Source organism: Mustelus asterias, chromosome 1 (genome assembly GCF_964213995.1).
Source record: "Mustelus asterias chromosome 1, sMusAst1.hap1.1, whole genome shotgun sequence".
NCBI lineage: Eukaryota > Metazoa > Chordata > Chondrichthyes > Carcharhiniformes > Triakidae > Mustelus > Mustelus asterias.
The window spans coordinates 2,612,627-2,632,988 of NC_135801.1; the positions used below are offsets into that span (position 1 = coordinate 2,612,627).

Genomic DNA, 20,362 nt, shown 5'->3' on the forward strand with positions numbered 1-20,362 from the left:
TGTGGAAGCATTGGAGAGAGTGCAGAGGAGATTTACCAGGATGCTGCCTGGTTTGGAGGGTAGGTCGTGTGAGGAAAGGTTGAGGGAGCGAGGGTTTTCTCTTTAGAGTGGAGGAGGATGAGAGGCCACTTAATAGAGGTTTATAAGATGATGAGGGGGATAGATAGAGTGGACGTTCAGAGACTATTTCCTCGGGTGGATGGAGCTATTACAAGGGGGCATAACTATAAGGTTCATGGTGGGAGATATAGGAGGGATGTACGAGGTAGGTTCTTTACTCAGAGAGTGGTTGGGGTGTGGAATGGACTGCCTGCTGTGATAGTGGAGTTGGACACTTTAGGAACTTTCAAGCGGTTACTGGATAGGGACATGGAGCACACCAGAATGATAGGGAGTGGGATAGCTTGATCTTGGTTTCGGACAAAGCTCGGCACAACATCAAGGGCCGAAGGGCCTGTTCTGTGCTGTACTGTTCTATGTTCTATAGATCCAAATAACAGACCCAAACGAAAGCTGCTGAAGCAATTGCACTTCTCCGGGCTGTGAAGAATTGAAAAGCTGTCGAATGGTGGAGCAGTCACCAAAATCCAGCAGTTAACAAAATACAGGCAATACACAATGTTCTAATCCTGTCCGGGGAGGAAACTTCCTCGCTGATCCTCGTAGGAAATGGAAACAAATCCAGGAGATGAGACTTAACAGCGCTGATATTACACCCTGAGACTTAACAGCGCTGATATTACACCCTGAGACTTAACAGCGCTGATATTACACCCTGAGACTTAACAGCGCTGATATTACACCCTGAGATTTAACAGCGCTGATATTACACCCTGAGATTTAACAGCGCTGATATTACACCCTGAGATTTAACCATGCTGGTATTACACCCTGAGATTTAACAGCGCTGATATTACACCCTGAGATTTAACAGCGCTGATATTACACCCTGAGACTTAACAGCGCTGATATTACACCCTGAGACTTAACAGCGCTGATATTACACCCTGAGATTTAACAGCGCTGATATTACACCCTGAGATTTAACAGCGCTGATATTACACCCTGAGACTTAACAGCGCTGATATTACACCCTGAGACTTAACAGCGCTGATATTACACCCTGAGATTTAACAGCGCTGATATTACACCCTGAGACTTAACAGCGCTGATATTACACCCTGAGACTTAACAGCGCTGGTATTACACCCTGAGACTTAACAGCGCTGATATTACACCCTGAGACTTAACAGCGCTGATATTACACCCTGAGACTTAACAGCGCTGATATTACACCCTGAGATTTAACAGCGCTGATATTACACCCTGAGATTTAACAGCGCTGATATTACACCCTGAGATTTAACCATGCTGGTATTACACCCTGAGACTTAACAGCGCTGATATTACACCCTGAGACTTAACAGCGCTGATATTACACCCTGAGATTTAACCATGCTGGTATTACACCCTGAGACTTAACAGCGCTGATATTACACCCTGAGATTTAACCATGCTGGTATTACACCCTGAGACTTAACAGCGCTGATATTACACCCTGAGATTTAACCATGCTGCTATTACACCCTGGCCACCATTCCCTGGCCACCCCTCGGTGTGTTTCTCGACAGTAGGAGGTGCTATGCCGTTCGCTGCCTGTGGAATTGCTGGGTCCCACCACGTCACCGGGAAACCCGCAGCAGGGAGCAGAGAATCCTGAGTTCCATCAGGATCACTACCTCATTATACGATCCGGGTGGAATTCTCCGGACTGGTACACCATGCTGCCAGTGAGAACGGAGAATTGGGCGCTGAGCCAAATCTCCAGTCACAGCAGCGGGACTGGATAATCCCGGCTGCGGGCAAGGTCAGATCATTCCAGCCCTAATCTCCTTCTCGGACCAATGTCTTTTCAGAGTGCGTAAAAGTCAATTAGGTGGCAATCAAATTTTACGATTAGTATTCATTCTTGGGACATGGGTGTTGCTGGATAGACCGGCATTCATTGCCCATCCCTAGTTTCCCTTGAGAAGGTGGTGGTGAGCTGCCTTCCTGAATCGCTGCAGTCCATGAGGTGTAGGTACATCCACAGTGCTGTTAGGGAGGGAGTTCCAGGATTTTGACCCAGCGACAATGACGAAACGGTGATATATTTCCAAGTCAGGGCGGTGAGTGACTTGGAGAGAAACCCCCAGGTGGTGGTGTTCCCATTGGCCTGTTGCCCTTGTCCTTCAAGGTGGTACACGTCGTGGGTTTGGAAGGAGTTGCCTGAGAAGCCTTGGTGAGTTGCTGCGGTTCATCTTGTGCGTCGGTGGTGGAGGGAGTGAATGTTTGCGGGAGAGGTGCTGATTAAATGTGCTGCTTTGTCCGGGATGATTTTGAGCTTTGTGAGTGTTGTTGGCTCACTGCTTGTGAGGGCATCGAAAGGCAATTGCCTGGTGATTCCTTCTCGCCACCTGTTGGCCAGAGCGGGAAGCAGTGTAAGGTTCCCTTCCCTCCAGGACTTTGGGGAGCCAGTTGCTTTTACATGAATATGGTGGCTTTGTGACTTTTTCCCAGTACAATCTGCAGATGGTCAGTTTATCACGGCGACATTTGAACCATGGGCCCCTTCGTTAGCAACCTGGGATCTGATATCCCCAAAGGGGCAGGGGAGGGGAGAGAGAGAGAGAGAGAGAGAGAGAGGGAGGCGGAGGGGTTTAGGGAGGGAATTCCAGAGCTTGGAGCAAATGCAGCTGAAGGTATCGTCGTGATTAAAAGCTGGAATGCTCAAGCGGCCAGAATTGAAGCACAGCGATCTGGGTAGGTTGTAGGAGCCGGAGGAGGTTACAGAGATAGGGAGGGGGTGTAGGGGCTGGAGGAGGTTACAGAGATAGGGAGGGGGTGTAGGAGCTGGAGGAGGTTACAGAGATAGGGAGGGGGTGTAGGAGCCGGAGGAGGTTACAGAGATAGGGAGGGGGTGTAGGAGCCGGAGGAGGTTACAGAGATAAGGAGGGGGTGTAGGAGCCGGAGGAGGTTACAGAGATAGGGAGGGGGTGTAGGAGCCAGAGGAGGTTACAGAGATAGGGAGGGGGTGTAGGAGCCAGAGGAGGTTACAGAGATAGGGAGGGGGTGTAGGGGCTGGAGGAGGTTACAGAGATAGGGAGGGGGTGTAGGGGCTGGAGGAGGTTACAGAGATAGGGAGGGGGTGTAGGGGCTGGAGGAGGTTACAGAGATAGGGAGGGGGTGTAGGGGCTGGAGGAGGTTACAGAGATAGGGAGGAGGTGTAGGGGCTGGAGGAGGTTACAGTGATAGGGAGGGGGTGTAGGGGCTGGAGGAGGTTACAGAGATAGGGAGGGGGTGTAGGGGCTGGAGGAGGTTACAGTGATAGGGAGGGGGTGTAGGGGCTGGAGGAGGTTACAGAGATAGGGAGGGGGTGTAGGGGCTGGAGGAGGTTACAGAGATAGGGAGGGGGTGTAGGGGCTGGAGGAGGTTACAGAGATAGGGAGGGGGTGTAGGGGCTGGAGGAGGTTACAGTGATAGGGAGGGGGTGTAGGGGCTGGAGGAGGTTACAGAGATAGGGAGGGGGTGTAGGGGCTGGAGGAGGTTACAGAGATAGGGAGGGGGTGTAGGGGCTGGAGGAGGTTACAGAGATAGGGAGGGGGTGTAGGGGCTGGAGGAGGTTACAGTGATAGGGAGGGGGTGTAGGGGCTGGAGGAGGTTACAGAGATAGGGAGGGGTTGTAGGAGCCGGAGGAGGTTACAGAGATAGGGAGGAGGTGTAGGGGCTGGAGGAGGTTACAGAGATAGGGAGAGGTTGTAGGAGCTGGAGGAGGTTACAGAGATAGGGAGGGGGTGTAGGGGCTGGAGGAGGTTACAGAGATAGGGAGGGGGTTTAGGAGCTGGAGGAGGTTACAGAGATAGGGAGGGGGTGTAGGGGCTGGAGGAGGTTACAGAGATAGGGAGGGGTGTAGGGGCTGGAGGAGGTTACAGAGATAGGGAGGGGCTGTAGGGGCTGGAGGAGGTTACAGAGATAGGGAGGGGGTGTAGGGGCTGGAGGAGGTTACAGAGATAGGGAGGGGGGGTAGGGGCTGGAGGGGGTTACAGAGATAGGGAGGGGGTGTAGGGATGGAGGAGGTTACAGAGATAGGGAATTGGGGTTGAGGCTGGAGGAGGTTAGAGAGATAGGGAGGCGGTGTAGGGGTTCGAGGAGGTTACAGAGATAGGGAGGGGGTGTAGGGATGGAGGAGGCTACAGAGATAGGGAGGGGGTGTAGGGGTTGGAGGAGGTTACAGAGATAGGGAGTTGGGGTTGAGGCTGGAGGAGGTTAGAGAGATAGGGAGGCGGTGTAGGGGTTAAAGGAGGTTACAGAGATAGGGAGGGGGTGTAGGCGTTGGAGGAGGTTACAGAAATAGGGAGGGGGTGTAGGGGTTGGAGGAGGTTACAGAGATAGGGAGGGGGTGTAGGGGTTAAAGGAGGTTACAGAGATAGGGAGGGGGTGTAGGGATGGAGGAGGTTACAGAGATAGGGAGTTGGGGTTGAGGCTGGAGGAGGTTACAGAGATAGGGAGTTGGGGTTGAGGCTGGAGGAGGTTACAGAGATAGGGAGTTGGGGTTGAGGCTGGAGGAGGTTAGAGAGATAGGGAGGGGGTGTAGGGATGGAGGAGGTTACAGAGATAGGGAGTTGGGGTTGAGGCTGGAGGAGGTTACAGAGATAGGGAGGGGGTGTAGGGATGGAGGAGGTTACAGAGATAGGGAGTTGGGGTTGAGGCTGGAGGAGGTTACAGAGATAGGGAGGGGGTGTAGGGATGGAGGAGGTTACAGAGATAGGGAGTTGGGGTTGAGGCTGGAGGAGGTTAGAGAGATAGGGAGGGGGTGTAGGGATGGAGGAGGTTACAGAGATAGGGAGGGGGTGTAGGGATGGAGGAGGTTACAGAGATAGGGAGTTGGGGTTGAGGCTGGAGGAGGTTAGAGAGATAGGGAGGGGATGTAGGGATGGAGGAGGTTACAGAGATAGGGAGGGGGTGTAGGGATGGAGGAGGTTACAGAGATAGGGAGTTGGGGTTGAGGCTGGAGGAGGTTACAGAGATAGGGAGTTGGGGTTGAGGCTGGAGGAGGTTAGAGAGATAGGGAGGGGGTGTAGGGATGGAGGAGGTTACAGAGATAGGGAGTTGGGGTTGAGGCTGGAGGAGGTTACAGAGATAGGGAGGGGGTGTAGGGATGGAGGAGGTTACAGAGATAGGGAGTTGGGGTTGAGGCTGGAGGAGGTTACAGAGATAGGGAGGGGGTGTAGGGATGGAGGAGGTTACAGAGATAGGGAGTTGGGGTTGAGGCTGGAGGAGGTTAGAGAGATAGGGAGGGGGTGTAGGGATGGAGGAGGTTACAGAGATAGGGAGGGGGTGTAGGGATGGAGGAGGTTACAGAGATAGGGAGGGGGTGTAGGGATGGAGGAGGTTACAGAGATAGGGAGGGGGTGTAGGGATGGAGGAGGTTACAGAGATAGGGAGTTGGGGTTGAGGCTGGAGGAGGTTAGAGAGATAGGGAGGGGATGTAGGGATGGAGGAGGTTACAGAGATAGGGAGGGGGTGTAGGGATGGAGGAGGTTACAGAGATAGGGAGGGGGTGTAGGGATGGAGGAGGTTACAGAGATAGGGAGTTGGGGTTGAGGCTGGAGGAGGTTACAGGGAGGAAAAGGCCATGGAGGAATTTGAAGGGCTGGGATTGGTGAACCCACCTTGATGAGCAGCAGAATGGATCGGGCATCCGACTCAGTGACGTTGACCTTTTTTTTGGGAGTGAGGACGTGTTTCCTAGCAACCATTTGTATATTGTTGGAACACTTTCTTTTCAGTGGATGAAGGTAAATTTGCCGAGGTCAGTAACGTACCTCTGTCTTTACCGTGGGAGAGATCCGATTCTGCCAAATAACACTGTGATTGGCCACTCACTCCAGGACCCCAATCGAGGGAATGTTGGCTGGTTAACCTCACCTCACAATTTCACCGCTTCTCTCACGCTCCCACTCTCCTTCACAGTAATTGTCACTCACCCACAGCCTGGGAAATTTCCCAGTCTCCTGTCTGTACCTCAGACTCTCCTCTCCCTCTATGTCCAGATCACCTCGATGCCAGTTTTCTAACATCGTCATTCACAGAACTTTCAATTTCTTCATTCTAATCCAATTTGACTACAGGATTTTGTTCTGTGTTAATCTCCCTCACGCTCCCTCCCTTTTCCTCCCTCCCTCCATCTCTCTCTCTCTCTCTCTGTCTCTTTGTTACTCCCTGACACACTCTGCTTAGCATCTTAATTGCAATCTGATCTTTCTCATAGGGTCATAGATTTTTACAGCATGGAAACAGGCCCTTCGGCCCAACTTGTCCATGCCGCCCCTTTTTTTAAACCCCTAAGTTAGTCCCAATTGCCCGCGTTTGGCCCATATCCCTCTATACCCATCTTACCCATGTAACTATCTAAACGCTTTTTAAAAGACAAAATTGTACCCGCCTCTACTACTACCTCTGGCAGCTTGTTCCAGACACTCACCACCTTCTGAGTAAAAAAATTGCCCCTCTGGACACTTTTGTATCTCTCCCCTCTCACCTTAAACCTATGCCCTCTAGTTTTAGACTCCCCTACCTTTGGGAAAAGATATTGACTATCTAGCTGATCTATGCCCCTCATTATTTTATAGACCTCCATAAGATCACCCCTAAGCCTCCTACGCTCCAGGGGGAAAAAGGTCCCAGTTTATCCCAATCTCTCTTTATAACTCAATCCATCAAGTCCCGGTAGCATCCTAGTAAATCTTTTCTGCACACTTTCTGGTTTAATAATATCCTTTCTATAATAGGGTGACCAGAACTGCACACAGTATTCCAAGTGTGGCCTTCCCAATGTCTTGTACAACTTCAACAAGACGTCCCAACTCCTGTATTCAATGTTTTGACCAATGAAACCAAGCATGCCGAATGCCTTCTTCACCACTCTGTCCACCTGTGACTCCACTTTCAAGGTGCTATGAACATGTATCTCTCGATCTCTTTGTTCTGTAACTCTCCCCTACTACCTCCCTCGTTACTCTTTTGTCCTTTATGTATTTATAGAAGCTCTTTGGATTCTCCTTTGCCTTATCTGCCAAAACAATCTTGTGTCCCCTTTTTGCCCTCCTGATTTCTATCTTAACTCTACTCCTACACCCCCTATACTCTTCAAGGGATTCACTTGATCCCAGCTCCCTATGCATGTCATATGCCTCCTCCTCCTTGTAGCACATTTCCACTCCATCTGACGAAGGAGCAGTGCTCCGAAAGCTAATGGTATTTGCTACCAAATAAACCTGTTGGACTTTAACCTGGTGTTATTAAAACTCTTACTGTGTTTACCCCAGTCCAACGCCGGCATCTCCACATCATGTCCTCCTTCTTGACCAAGGCCTCAATACCCCAAGTCATCCAGGGTTCCCTATTTCTGCCAGCCTTGCCCTTCACTCTAAAAGGAATGTGTTTACCCTGAACCCTGGTTAACACACTTTTGAAAGCCTCCCACTTACCAGCCATCCCTTTGCCTGCCAACAGACTCCCCCAATCAACTTTTGAAAGTTCCTGCCTGATACCACCAAAATTGACCTTACTCCAATTTCGAGTTTTAACTTTTGGGCCAGACCTATCATTCTCCATAGCATCTTTAAACTGAATTATGGTCACTGGTCCCAAAGTGATCCCTCACTAACACTTCTGTCACCTGCCCTTCCTTATTTCCCAAGAGGAGGTCAAGTTTTGCCCCCTCTCTAGTCGGGCCATCCACATACTGAATGAGAAATTCCTCCTGAATACACTCAACAAATTTCTCTCCATCCAACCCTCTACTATGGCTGTCCCAGTCAATGTTGGGAAAGTTAAAATCTCTGACTATTACCACCCTATTTTTCTTGGAGCTATCTGTAATCTCCTTACATATTTGCTTCTCAATTTTCCGTTGACTATTTGGGGGCCTATAGTACAATCCTATCAAAGTGATCTCCCCCTTCTTATTTCTCAGTTCTACCCATATAGACTCAGTGGCCGAACCCTCGGATATATCCCCTCTCAATACTGCTGTGGTGTTTTCACTAATCAAAAGTGCAACTCCCCCTCCTCTCTTACCTCTTGTTCTATCTTTCCTATAGCATCTGTACCCTGGAACATTGAGCTGCCACTCCTGTCCCTCCCTTAGCCATGTTTCAGTAATTGCTATTATATCCCAGTCCCATGTAATACCCATCCGTGCCCTGAGTTCATCTGCCTTGCCCGTCAGGCATCTTGCATTGAAATAAATGCAGTTTGATCTAGACTTCCCTTGCTCTCTGCCCTGCTTTCTCAAGCCATCTGTCCTGTCATGTTTTGTACAATCTCGCTGTGTTTTATTTCTCTGAGCCTTACTGGACCCATTCACTGAGTTCTCCACAGTCTCGGTACTCTGTACTGTGGCCCTTTTAGATTTTTGTCTTTGATTTCTCAGCCTTCCACTTTTCCCCTCACTGCCTTGTGTTTCTGTTCCCACTTTACTTCCCACTGACTTCCTGCATCGGTTCCCATCCCCCTGCCACATGAGTTTAAACCTTCCCCAACAGCACTCGCGAACACTCCCCCAGGACATTGGTTCCAGTCCTGCCCAGGTGCAGGCCGTCCGATTTGTACTGGTCACACCTCCCCCTGAACCGGTTCCAATGTCCCAGGAATTTGAATCCCTCCCTCTTGCACCATCCCTCAAGCCCTGTATTCATTTTAGCTACAGTCAGAGTTTTAACAACACCAGGTTGGATTTCCACTCCATCTGACGAAGGAGCAGCGCTCCGAAAGCTAATGGTATTTGCTACCAAATAAACCTGTTGGACTTTAACCTGGTGTTGTTAAACTTCTTACTGTGTTTGCCCCAGTCCAACGCCGGCATCTCCATTTCATCTTCGCTATCCTGACATTCCCAACCTGACAAGCACGTGGCACTGGGAGCAATCCTGAAATTACTACCTTTGAGGTCCTACATTTTAGTTTAACTCCTAACTCCCTAAATCCAGCTTGTAGGACCTCATCCCGTTTTTTACCTATATGCACCATGACAGCTGGCTGTTCACCCTCCCCTTCCAGAATGTCCTGCAGCCGCTCGGAGACATCTTTGACCCTGACACCAGGGAGGCAACATTCCATCCTGGAGTCTCGTTTGCGTCCGCAGAAACGCCTGTCTATTCCCCTTACAATTGAGTCCCCTATCACTATAGCGCTGCCACTCTTCTTCCTGTCCTCCTGCACAGCAGGACCAGCCACGGTGCCATGAACCTCCAGAGCTGTCAAGCGGTCGAACAGGAACTGCAGTTCTCAATTGTCATTTTGTAACTGCCGTCGGCGACGACTCGGGGTTCTCCACAACCATCAAGATCTCCGTGAGACTGTGTCACCATTGCCACTGGGGGTGCTGCAAGGTGTGGGGATGTATTGCAAAGTGACCAACCCCTGGGATATATTGTGTGACTGTGCAGGTTTGACTTGGTTGAAAACACCTTGAGAGTATCTATTCCCACGCCTTTCGATTCGCACTGAAAACTTTTTTGAAAATTTACAGATCTTTAGGGATGCATTAAAATTTTTATTGCTTTTAGTGTGCGGATGGATTTCTGTTGGAGGCAGAAAAACGATATGATAAGATTATCAACCTGAATTGGTTGCATTTTCCAAAGTTTAACAGTAAAATTGCTATACCCAACTTCTGGTGACCTTTAATCCCATCATTCGCTGGCTGATGTTTCCCGAGAGAGAAAATGTGCCCGTGAGGCTAGTTTCCACTGAAGGCTGATCCCAGAGGAAAGTCACAAGCAGAAAGTGGTCATTCTTGGACCATGTTAAGCTCAGAGGGTCATCAACACTGAAGGAATGAGGAGATGCTGAGTGTATTAGCAGAGCGAAGGTTCGAGCGCACAGAATGTATGTGTCCCAGACTGAAAATCGGGATCTTTGGAAATTAACCGAATGGATTGCAGTTACAGCAAAGAGTGTGTGGGATGTCAAAACCAAAATGGCAAAAACTCTGCAAAAAGAAGACTGAAGTAACAAATAACTAGGGGTTCCCAAAGTGAGAATGACTGGAACTGGTAGAATCTACGGCCAGCCTCAGTTACTGATTGTTGGTGAGTTTCCACTTGCAATAACTCACTTAGTCTGAAGAAATTGAACCAGCAATTGCACTTGTCACACTCGCAGGAAAAGAGTTGTCCTCTCCAAGGTGAATATTTTCCAAGGTAGAGCGTATTCAAAACTCATTTGGCAAGAACTCCCAAACAAAACGCAAGCATTAAAACAGCAAACCGTTTTGATCCGTTCCCTGCAGCACAGTTTATCCTCCGACAGTAAGACACGGTGGCAATCTTGAACCTCTGGCTGAGAATTGACACTGCCGTCACAGTACACCCAGTGTTATTTATTCAGCCGGTGTAAATCCATTACATTCTATGAACCTAAATCAGTATCTTGTTTATCATTTCAAGAACGGCTGTGTCCAAACGCTGGCATCGTCACCATTCCTGTTCCGAGAGAATGGTGAAAAGATCCAAACAACTCTGACGGAATTAGTGAGCTTTGCTCCAGGAATGAGAGAAAGTTGGTGGGACACAATCTGGGCCTGATGTACTTTTCTTCTTAAACACCTGATCTTGTGAGATTTGCACTTATCTTCCATCAGATACTGTGAGCAATGAATTGCGATTCAGTAATCCATGGTGCATACACATTCGGACAGAAATAACACACTGATTTTTCTGCTCAATGATCACAATCAATTTTTCTTTTTCCTCCTTCCATACAATCTGACTGTGTTGTTCTTTGTGAATGTGTTGTTTGTAGTTTCTCATCTCCACATAAGAGTACTAAAGCTTGTATTAGACTCGCTGCAGTTGCTATTTTTTTGCTACTCATTGTTGTTAAGAATATCAATTCTCAGCTCAACTTTCTCATCCGATTTGCAACCCTTTTCTTTTCTTCAGCTACTGTTGAGGCTATTGAGGCTGATGAAGGTAATATATTGGACAGTCCCCTTTCTGTTAGGGGCTGTGCTGGGTTGATATATAAATGTGTGTGTGTGTATATATATTTCTGTAGCCTGTATATCATGTGCGGGTGTTGGGCTAACCAGCAGTTGTCTAACACTCCTTAACACTGTGTCGTATATTAACCATATTGAGGTGTCGCTTGCTTCTCAATGGATTTATCCATTAATGCAGTTGTGTCCTTTGTTCTTGCAAAAACCCACCCGTGTCTTCTGGCTGAAATGTAATATTACGCAGAGTCATGCTGTCCAGAAGAGCTAATTAACAACAACTTTGATGCTTCAAAATTGGCCTGAGATGCTTTGAGCAAGAGCAAAGCCGACTGCTGATTAAATAGTGGTTACCTAACCGCTATTTACACTCCGTTTTGAAACCTCCTTCTTAACAAACTCCGATCCACAGTCGCATCGGTGGTGGAACTTCATTTTTTATTTTATTTTCTGTGACTCTGTGGCTTTGCTGTGTTGTGTTCACTAGTTTCTGTGTAAACTACAGTGTTCTCCCATTGTCTGAGCAGGAACTACAGCAGCAAGTTAGATTACTGTGCTACACGTGATGAATGACATCTCAATCACCGGCTTTTTCAGGGAGATCTATAAATAATTACTAACCTTTGAGTGATAAGCAGTGGGACCTACTTACAAAGTACTTTAATTATAGTAAACCTTCCGTGTTCACGGTGAATTAAAAATATAACTCCTTGTTGCAACGCAACCGTCATTCAGCTCAAGTCTGAAAATATAAATGCTAATCTCCCCTTTCGCTGATACAATGAGTGGAATGTGCCACACACGAGCTGAAGGTGAAATTCTTCCAGTTATGAAGTGTTTCGACTTTCTGTTTGAAAAGTTCTTGGTCCAGTTCAGAATTCGGAATTCACCATCTCAATCACCAACCAATCTGGAAATGGTAGTTTTGTCAAAGTGTCCCTTCATCTTGAGTTGGCTTTGCGGCCACAGGGAGTTTACTGTTGGAACAAACACCATTTCATTATTTATTATTAACGGGGTCCCAGTGTAATAATCAAAAGCACATTAACCGTTTGTTTGCTGCACAGTTTCTGATTTGACAAGTGGAATGGTTAACAATCATTGTGGCTATATTGAACATTCCTAAGGGGCTACAGGTAAACACCCTGCGTGAAGTGTCTATTTAATGACATGTTGATGTAAAATAGTGTGACATTTCCTCTTAACCTTTTGAGTACTGAATGCCCTTTGCTGACTTCCTTGTTCACTCTAAGTCCATGGTTTTCTAATGTACAGCGAAGGCATTCCTACATTGCTGTACCAAAGCACAGACATAATGAGCCGAATTACATCCTGTGCTGTATTGTGCTACAATTCTAGTTAGAATGTCTTGAGAGGGTTACACTGAACTGCTGCTGGGACTATTCCAAAGCGAGGCCAGGTACTCCCTGAGTGAGGCCAGGTTTCAATCTGCTTCTCACAAATAATCCTGACCCTGTCCGGCCTCTGAGTGACTGAAGGCTCTGAAATCCGCACAGGCCCATCCCTTGGCCAAGGGTTGAGCTTGGCACAGGCCCCGGGTTTGTACAGAAAGGGTGACAGTCTCCGCACTGCGGGGCGAGGAGCAGCGTTAAAAACAGACAGTGACTCATAAATCGACTTCTTTGCCCCTTCGCTTGGTGAATATCTGGATGGAAATCGGTCATCCTTCACTGAACCGACCCTGACCCACAGGATTTGAGGAAAGTGGAAACAATATTGCTTTGGGGGTTGTGAGTGTGAAGCAAAGTGTGCATGCACACCCGAATGTCCTGATGCAAAGAGATTGTCTGAGTCCTCAAAGGGTTAAACATGTCACTTGATTGTGTATATTCTTAAACACCTGAACACTACAACCAGTTTGGGCCCTAAAATTCTGTCTTAGTTCTTTCTGTCAATTCTCTTTATCCCTGACTTCTCTCAGCTTCTGTGATGTGAATATTTATATTTTGTGGCACAATTATTTTTAATATTTATTCTCCCGATTTTTAAGCCTTGTTTTCCCCCGTTTCTGTCTCCACACCATGAATTATTGCTGGGTCACAGACAGGGCGACAAATTGATCCAAATGGCATGTGGATTGTGTCTGTCACCAGCCCCGGTGCGTCAAACAGCACCTTGTAAATCACTGCCATCGTTACACCTGAATAGAACACGGGAATGAAAGGCAGCCAAGCAGCCACCGATATTGATGACTGTCAGACAAATGGCCTTTCCTGCCTCTCTTCCCAGTTACTTCTCAAATGTTCTGATCTGCTCCATTGAACCCTGCAGCACAAAAGATGACTATTTGGCCCATCAGGTCTGTGGCTTCCCCTCCAATATCCTATAAGTCCCACCCCCTCTGTTCTGGTTTCCCCAGAGTCCAGCAAACCTGCTCTTAAATATTTATCCAACAATGCTTTTGAAATTATGCATTCTTGCAAAAGCTGGACCTTTTTCCGGCTGAGTTTCATTCACTGGCCTCCTAATAACTGGGTCCAGGCGGACAGGAGAGGAATTATTTTTCTGGTACAGTTCAAGAAATCTGAACTGGGACATATCTGACCAATCAGAACGGCCATGCCTCGTTACAAAGGCACATGACATTGCATATTCTATTTGTGCCGCAGACTGCCCTCATCAGTGAACTCGGCTCTGTGGAGGAGATCTTTTCATTTATATTGAGCTTTTCATGTTGGGCGCGTCTACACCAGGTTCTGTTTAAGCTTCATGTGTTTCAGCTGAACATTGCACCCATCACTCCAATATCAAATTCTCTTTTCCTCTAACTTCCCCGCATGTCAAATGTAACAGAATTGGGCTAAAAACTGGTTTGAAGTGATTCTGGGTGTACAGAATTATATACAGGATTGATTTCTGAAATAGAAGTCTTGTACCAACAATTACAGTTGCACCAATTTTATTAACTTCACAAGAAGGGTGGACTATTAACCCGGTCACTGCCTGTAAGCCGCCTAGGATCCGTTCAGTATGGATTATTACAAATAAGTTGATCAGAATTTCTTTAATCTCAAATACATATGCCACAATGAGCTAACCAAGTAACCAGACTGAATTTGTTTGTTGGTTGAACTGGGAACAAAAATATTGTTGCTTCACATTTTTTTCCCTTCTTTCTTCCCTGCTCCACAACGCACCTTCCCACCCCCTGCCTCCCCACTCCCTCCTCCCCACTCCCTCCTCCCTCACCCTGCCTCCCCACTCCCTCCTCCCTCACCCTGCCTCCCCACTCCCTCCTCCCTCACCCTGCCTCCCCACTCCCTCCTCCCTCACCCTGCCTCCCTGCTCCCTCCTCCCACCCCCTGCCTCCCTGCTCCCTCCTCCCACCCCCTGCCTCCCTGCTCCCTCCCCCCTCACCCTGCCTCCCCGCTCCCTCCTCCCTCACCCTGCCTCCCCACTCCCTCCTCCCTCACCCTGCCTCCCCACTCCCTCCTCCCTCACCCTGCCTCCCCACTCCCTCCTCCCTCACCCTGCCTCCCCGCTCCCTCCTCCCACCCCCTGCCTCCCTGCTCCCTCCTCCCACCCCCTGCCTCCCTGCTCCCTCCTCCCTCACCCTGTCTCCCCACTCCCTCCTCCCTCACCCTGCCTCCCTGCTCCCTCCCCCCTCACCCTGCCTCCCTGCTCCCTCCTCCCACCCCCTGCCTCCCTGCTCCCTCCTCCCTCACCCTGTCTCCCTGCTCCCTCCTCCCTCACCCTGTCTCCCCGCTCCCTCCTCCCTCACGCTGCCTCCCTGCTCCCTCCTCCCCCATTCTGCCTCCCCGCTCCCTCACCCTGCCTCCCCGCTCCCTCCCCCCTCACCCTGCCTCCCCGCTCCCTCCTCCCTCACCCTGCCTCCCTGCTCCCTCCTCCCTCACCCTGTCTCCCCGCTCCCTCCTCCCTCACCCTGCCTCCCTGCTCCCTCCCCCCTCACCCTGCCTCCCTGCTCCCTCCTCCCTCACCCTGCCTCCCTGCTCCCTCCTCCCTCACCCTGTCTCCCCGCTCCCTCCTCCCTCACCCTGCCTCCCTGCTCCCTCCTCCCTCACCCTGCCTCCCCGCTCCCTCCTCCCTCACCCTGCCTCCCTGCTCCCTCCTCCCTCACCCTGTCTCCCCGCTCCCTCCTCCCTCACCCTGCCTCCCTGCTCCCTCCCCCCTCACCCTGCCTCCCTGCTCCCTCCTCCCACCCCCTGCCTCCCTGCTCCCTCCTCCCACCCCCTGCCTCCCTGCTCCCTCCTCCCACCCCCTGCCTCCCCGCTCCCTCCTCCCTCACCCTGCCTCCCCGCTCCCTCCTCCCTCACCCTGCCTCCCCGCTCCCTCCTCCCTCACCCTGCCTCCCCGCTCCCTCCCCCCTCACCCTGCCTCCCTGCTCCCTCCTCCCACCCCCTGTCTCCCTGCTCCCTCCTCCCTCACCCTGCCTCCCCGCTCCCTCCTCCCTCATTCTGCCTCCCCGCTCCCTCCTCCCTCATTCTGCCTCACCCATCGTGTTGCCCGCTGTGAAACCTCTCCCCCCTCCAGCTATTCGAGGTTTCTCACCCCAGCATAAGATCAGCAGCTTTGCTGAAGCGAAGGGTTTGGATCGTATCAACGAGAGGATGCCTCCTCGCCGCGATGGAATTCCGAGTGACGGCAGCCTTAACTCCATCAACAAGGTGCTTTGCTCAGAGGCAAACGGCACTGAGAGAGGGAATATTCAGTGATCCTTTTGCAGTTTCCAGTTCCAAGGCATGATTGTATTGTTGCCACATTAAGCGGTTTGACTTTCTTGCCTCTCTGATTACTGCTGCATGCTCCGGGAGCTAGGTGTTGGATGACAGATTACAGTAACAGAGTGATAGAAATTGTTTTGTGATTGTTGACAGTTAAGTTACCTCAGATGGGATATGCCTTTGCTTCTAGATAAGCAAAAAGTTAAATGCTGGTTAAATATTACACATTAGATGAATCAAAATGTTTTCCTTTTGCATCAAGGGAAACTCGCAGATCTGTTTTGAAAAGGCCTTTACTATACTGGATGTGGGATCTCTGTCTAATAGCTCTTTAATCTTCTACTGTCCATTTACGATTACAGAACTAAAAGTTTGACATATTAAAAAAAATTGAAAATATGAGGTTGTACAAACTAAATAATAGCTGATTTGAAATGTGGACTATTTATTAACATTTTTGATGCTCTTTCACCAGAGTATTAAACAAATTAGGCAAGTCTTAAAAAGAAGAAATTGTAAAGTTGCAAAATCATTAACAAAATGCCAAAAATCAAATTTGGTTTTTGTATAAATTCTGCTTACCTCAGGTTGATTTAGTGTGTTTGGATGCTACCAGTTTATGTATTTACCTAGCTTACTCACTTGGCAATGAATACCCTTTTTCCAAAAAATAACTGGAAATTTATTTATAACTTTTATCATTCATTTTTCTTATTTCATTTGCGTTGAGTTGGTTGTGGCTTGCTGGAATTGTATATTAATGAGTGACGCATTCATATTTTAAAATTTATTTTAACTATATGAAGAACGAGACATACCATATAAAATGCAGTGAATAGCATCTGTAGCCTGTAAAACTGTCCTATGCATGTTTTTTTCCCCCAATTTATGGCTGTACTGTCCCTATATGGGACTGTAATGCGCTTAATAATCTGACATATACTGGAAATGTAATGTAAACTTTATATTCACTGTATGAAATTGCTTTAATGCCTTTTAAATTTTTGTAATTTAAAAAAAAAACTTCTTGAGATTATTCAGAGAGGGATTGGAATCTTTGAACATTTTTCAGTACACATAAGTGCACCATGTAGAAGAATAGCATGTTTATCAAACATTGTGAAGATTAAACAATCGATGTGTGGGTACATGTAAAACTCTAGATGCATGATGCTGTTTTAGTCACAGTGGTGGAGTCTGACTTTTCTTTTGTGCCACAATGAATCATTGAGTGTATTTTCACCTTATCAGTTACGGGTTTGATGATATGGTTAAAAACTGGTCCATAATGGATAATCCATTGATCTTTTTTTTAACAACTGTAAATGTGCCCAAGTAATTCACTACAACCTTGAATGCCTTGCCTTTGTAATTTGACCTCCGAAACGTCAGCAGTTTAAGCATGCACTTGTAACAATGAGGAAGTATTTTATATTACTATTTCAATAAAACATGCATGAACTTACTGGTGTGCATACTCCTTGAGTGGTCTTTACTGCGCAGCAGCTAATCCTTCATTTCCAAGTTAGATTCATAGAGATTTGCAGCATGGAAACAGGCCATTCGGCCCAACTCGTCCATGCCGACCAGGTTTCCTGGTCCCATTTCTCTGCGTTTGGCCCGCATCAAAATGGGAATGATGTATGGCCCACCACTATTGCTGATCGATATGGAGATGGCTGGATAATGTCTCGGTCAATCACTGTCTGGAAGAGTGGCAGAAACACTTTTAGAAATTGGGAATGGAATATTTGCAGGGTTCTGGGGACAGAGCAGGGGGTGTACCATTAATTGAATAGATCGTTCAAAAGAGTCAGCACAACCAGCACGGGCTGAATGGCCTCCTCTGCTGTCAGAATGTCTCGTGTTTATCATTGTGAAAATCAGACATTCTGGGAGAGGCAATGAACAGACAGATTCAGTGGGCGGCACGGTGACACAGTGGTTAGCACTGCTGCCTCACAGAGCCAAGGATCCGGTTTAATTCCCAGCTTGGGTCACTGTCTGTGTAAAGTTTGTACATTCTCCCCGTGTCTGCATGGGTTTCCTCCGCGTGCTCTGGTTTCCCCCCCCACACTCCAAAGATGTGCAGATTAGGTGTATTGGCCACGCTAGATTGTCCATTACTGACAGGGGGACGAGCAAGGGTAAGTGTACGGGGTTATGGGGATAGGACCTGGGTGGAATTGTGGTCAAATGCCCTCCATCTGCACTGTAGGATTCTATCTCCCAGGTAGGGTGGAGCCAGTGATCAGGGTAGCCAATGAGGTTAAACCAGGGCATCACCTGATGCAATTTTTCAAATCCGTCTCGGTCTTTTAGCTAAGATCCAGCCCAGGATAAGGCGCAATGCCTCATCCCATCAGCTTGGATCTTGTTTGTCTCTCTCGTGGGAACCTTGAGTTGGATTCAGTTTGTATTTGGATATTTGGAGGTGGATAACCAAATCACTAACATACCCTCACACTCTGAGTCAGGCAGTTTGAGTTTGAGCCTAATTCTGCCACAAAGTCCTTACAGGGAGTGGGGAGAATGTGGGACACGCTCCCACAGGGAGTGGGGAGAATGTGGGACTCGCTCCCACAGGGAGTGGGGAGAATGTGGGACTCGCTCCCACAGGGAGTGGGGAGAATGTGGGACTCGCTCCCACAGGGAGTGGGGAGAATGTGGGAATCGCTCCCACAGGGAGTGGGGAGAATGTGGGACTCGTTCCCACGGGGAGTGGAGAGAATGTGGGACTCGCTCCCACAGGGAGTGGGGAGAATGTGGGACTCGTTCCCACGGGGAGTGGAGAGAATGTGGGACTCGCTCCCACGGGGAGTGGGGAGAATGTGGGACTCGCTCCCACGGGGAGTGGGGAGAGTGTGGGACTCGCTCTCACGGGGAGTGGGGAGAGTGTGGGACTCGCTCCCACAGGGAGTTGAGAGAATGTGGGACTCACTCCCATGGGGAGAGTGTGGGTCACGTTCCCAAGGGGAGTGGGGAGAATGTGGGACTCGCTCCCACAGGGAGTGGGGAGAATGTGGGACTCGCTCCCACGGGGAGTGGGGAGAGTGTGGGTCACGTTCCCAAGAGGAGTGGGGAGAATGTGGTTCTCGCTCTTACAAGATTTGAGGGAGCACTGCATCATTGGATGTTTTGTCCTCTGGACGGATGAAATGCTGAACTGAGTCCCTGTCTCCCTTTTCCAGTGGGATTAAAGATCCCACGGCCACTGTGAAAACCAACAGGAGCTTTAACCATTGTTTATTCCTCAACCAACATCATTCATAAACCTAATATCCAGTTGCCCAGGATTGCTGTTCGGTAGAACCTTGCTGTGGACAAATTGGCTGTTGCTGCAATATCAGAGCAGCAACCGTTCCAGAGCACACTGGACACGCTGAAGTCTGTCGAAATGCCCATTTTCATAACGTATTTACATAACTGTCTGTAAATCTCCCTGAATCGCAAAATCTATTCTAAAATAACATTTGTTTGGAACATTCCCGGCACTGGTGATTGTGTCAATATTTGATGAAAATGATTGGAGCCATGGGACTTTATTCCAAAATCACATCATCGGTTTGAGAATCTGAAGTCACAACAAGAAGGCAAAGGACTGAGAAGAACTCTGTGGTCGTGGCAGCCGTGTGGATGGAATATTGGGAATTTTGAACGACGTGATTCTTAATTATTATCAGTGTCCATGTCACTCATTAATGATTTTATTGCCAGATTTAATAATCATTTTTAAAATGTGGTCGGTAAGTGTAGTATGACTGGTTGCCATGGTTACATTAGTCGATCATTTATCTTTCATGGGTGTTAAAGAGCAGTGCTGCTGTCAGAATCACTATGGCAACCAATCATATAGCTCTTCCCAGGTGAATTATGACGGTGATCCAGTAGTTCATTAAGCGTTGGGAAGAGATGCCGGAGACTGCATTGAGTGGCTGGTTGTGCTGCTGTGGAATCATTTTCAGCCATCAGAAATCTATTACAGGCCATTCGGCCTGTCTGCTCCATGGTGGTGTTTCTGCTGTACACAAGCTTCCCCTCTTCATCTCACCCCATCAGCAGATCCATCTGTTCCTATCATGTGTTTATCCATTTTCCCCTTAAATCTATCAACACTACTCACCCATGACCACTCCTTGTGGGAGTTAGTTCCACATTCTCCCCATTCCGTGTGGGAGTGAGTCCCACATTCTCCCCACTCCCCATGGGCGCGAGTCCCACATTCTCCCCCACTCCCTGTGGGAGCGAGTTCCACATTCTCCCCCACTCCCTGTGGGAGCGAGTTCCACATTCTCCCCACTCCCTATGGGCGCGAGTCCCACATTCTCCCCCACTCCCTGTGGGAATGAGTCCCACATTCTCCCCCACTCCCTGTGGGCGCGAGTCCCACATTCTCCCCACTCCCCATGGGCGCGAGTCCCACATTCTCCCTCACTCCCTGTGGGAATGAGTCCCACATTCTCCCCCACTCCCTGTGGGCGCGAGTCCCACATTCTCCCCACTCCCCATGGGCGCGAGTCCCACATTCTCCCCACTCCCCATGGGCGCGAGTCCCACATTCTCCCCACTCCCCATGGGCGCGAGTTCCACATTCTCCCCCACTCCCTGTGGGAGCGAA

The 20,362-nt window shown here is 48.9% G+C and overlaps 1 protein-coding gene across 4 annotated transcripts in view; it reads left to right on the forward strand.

The window, feature by feature from the left end:
* LOC144485072 (protein phosphatase 3 catalytic subunit alpha) overlaps positions 1-17,209 on the forward strand; it is a 169,745-nt gene extending 152,536 nt beyond the window's left edge. For all 4 annotated transcript variants that reach the window (XM_078203530.1, XM_078203416.1, XM_078203477.1 and 1 more), the window contains 2 exons: positions 10,989-11,018; positions 15,554-17,209. In XM_078203530.1, the coding sequence (XP_078059656.1) occupies positions 10,989-11,018; positions 15,554-15,735 (212 nt within the window). In that variant the 3' untranslated portion in view covers positions 15,736-17,209. The remainder of the gene's footprint in view (positions 1-10,988; positions 11,019-15,553) is intronic.
* The last annotated feature ends 3,153 nt before the right edge of the window (positions 17,210-20,362 follow it).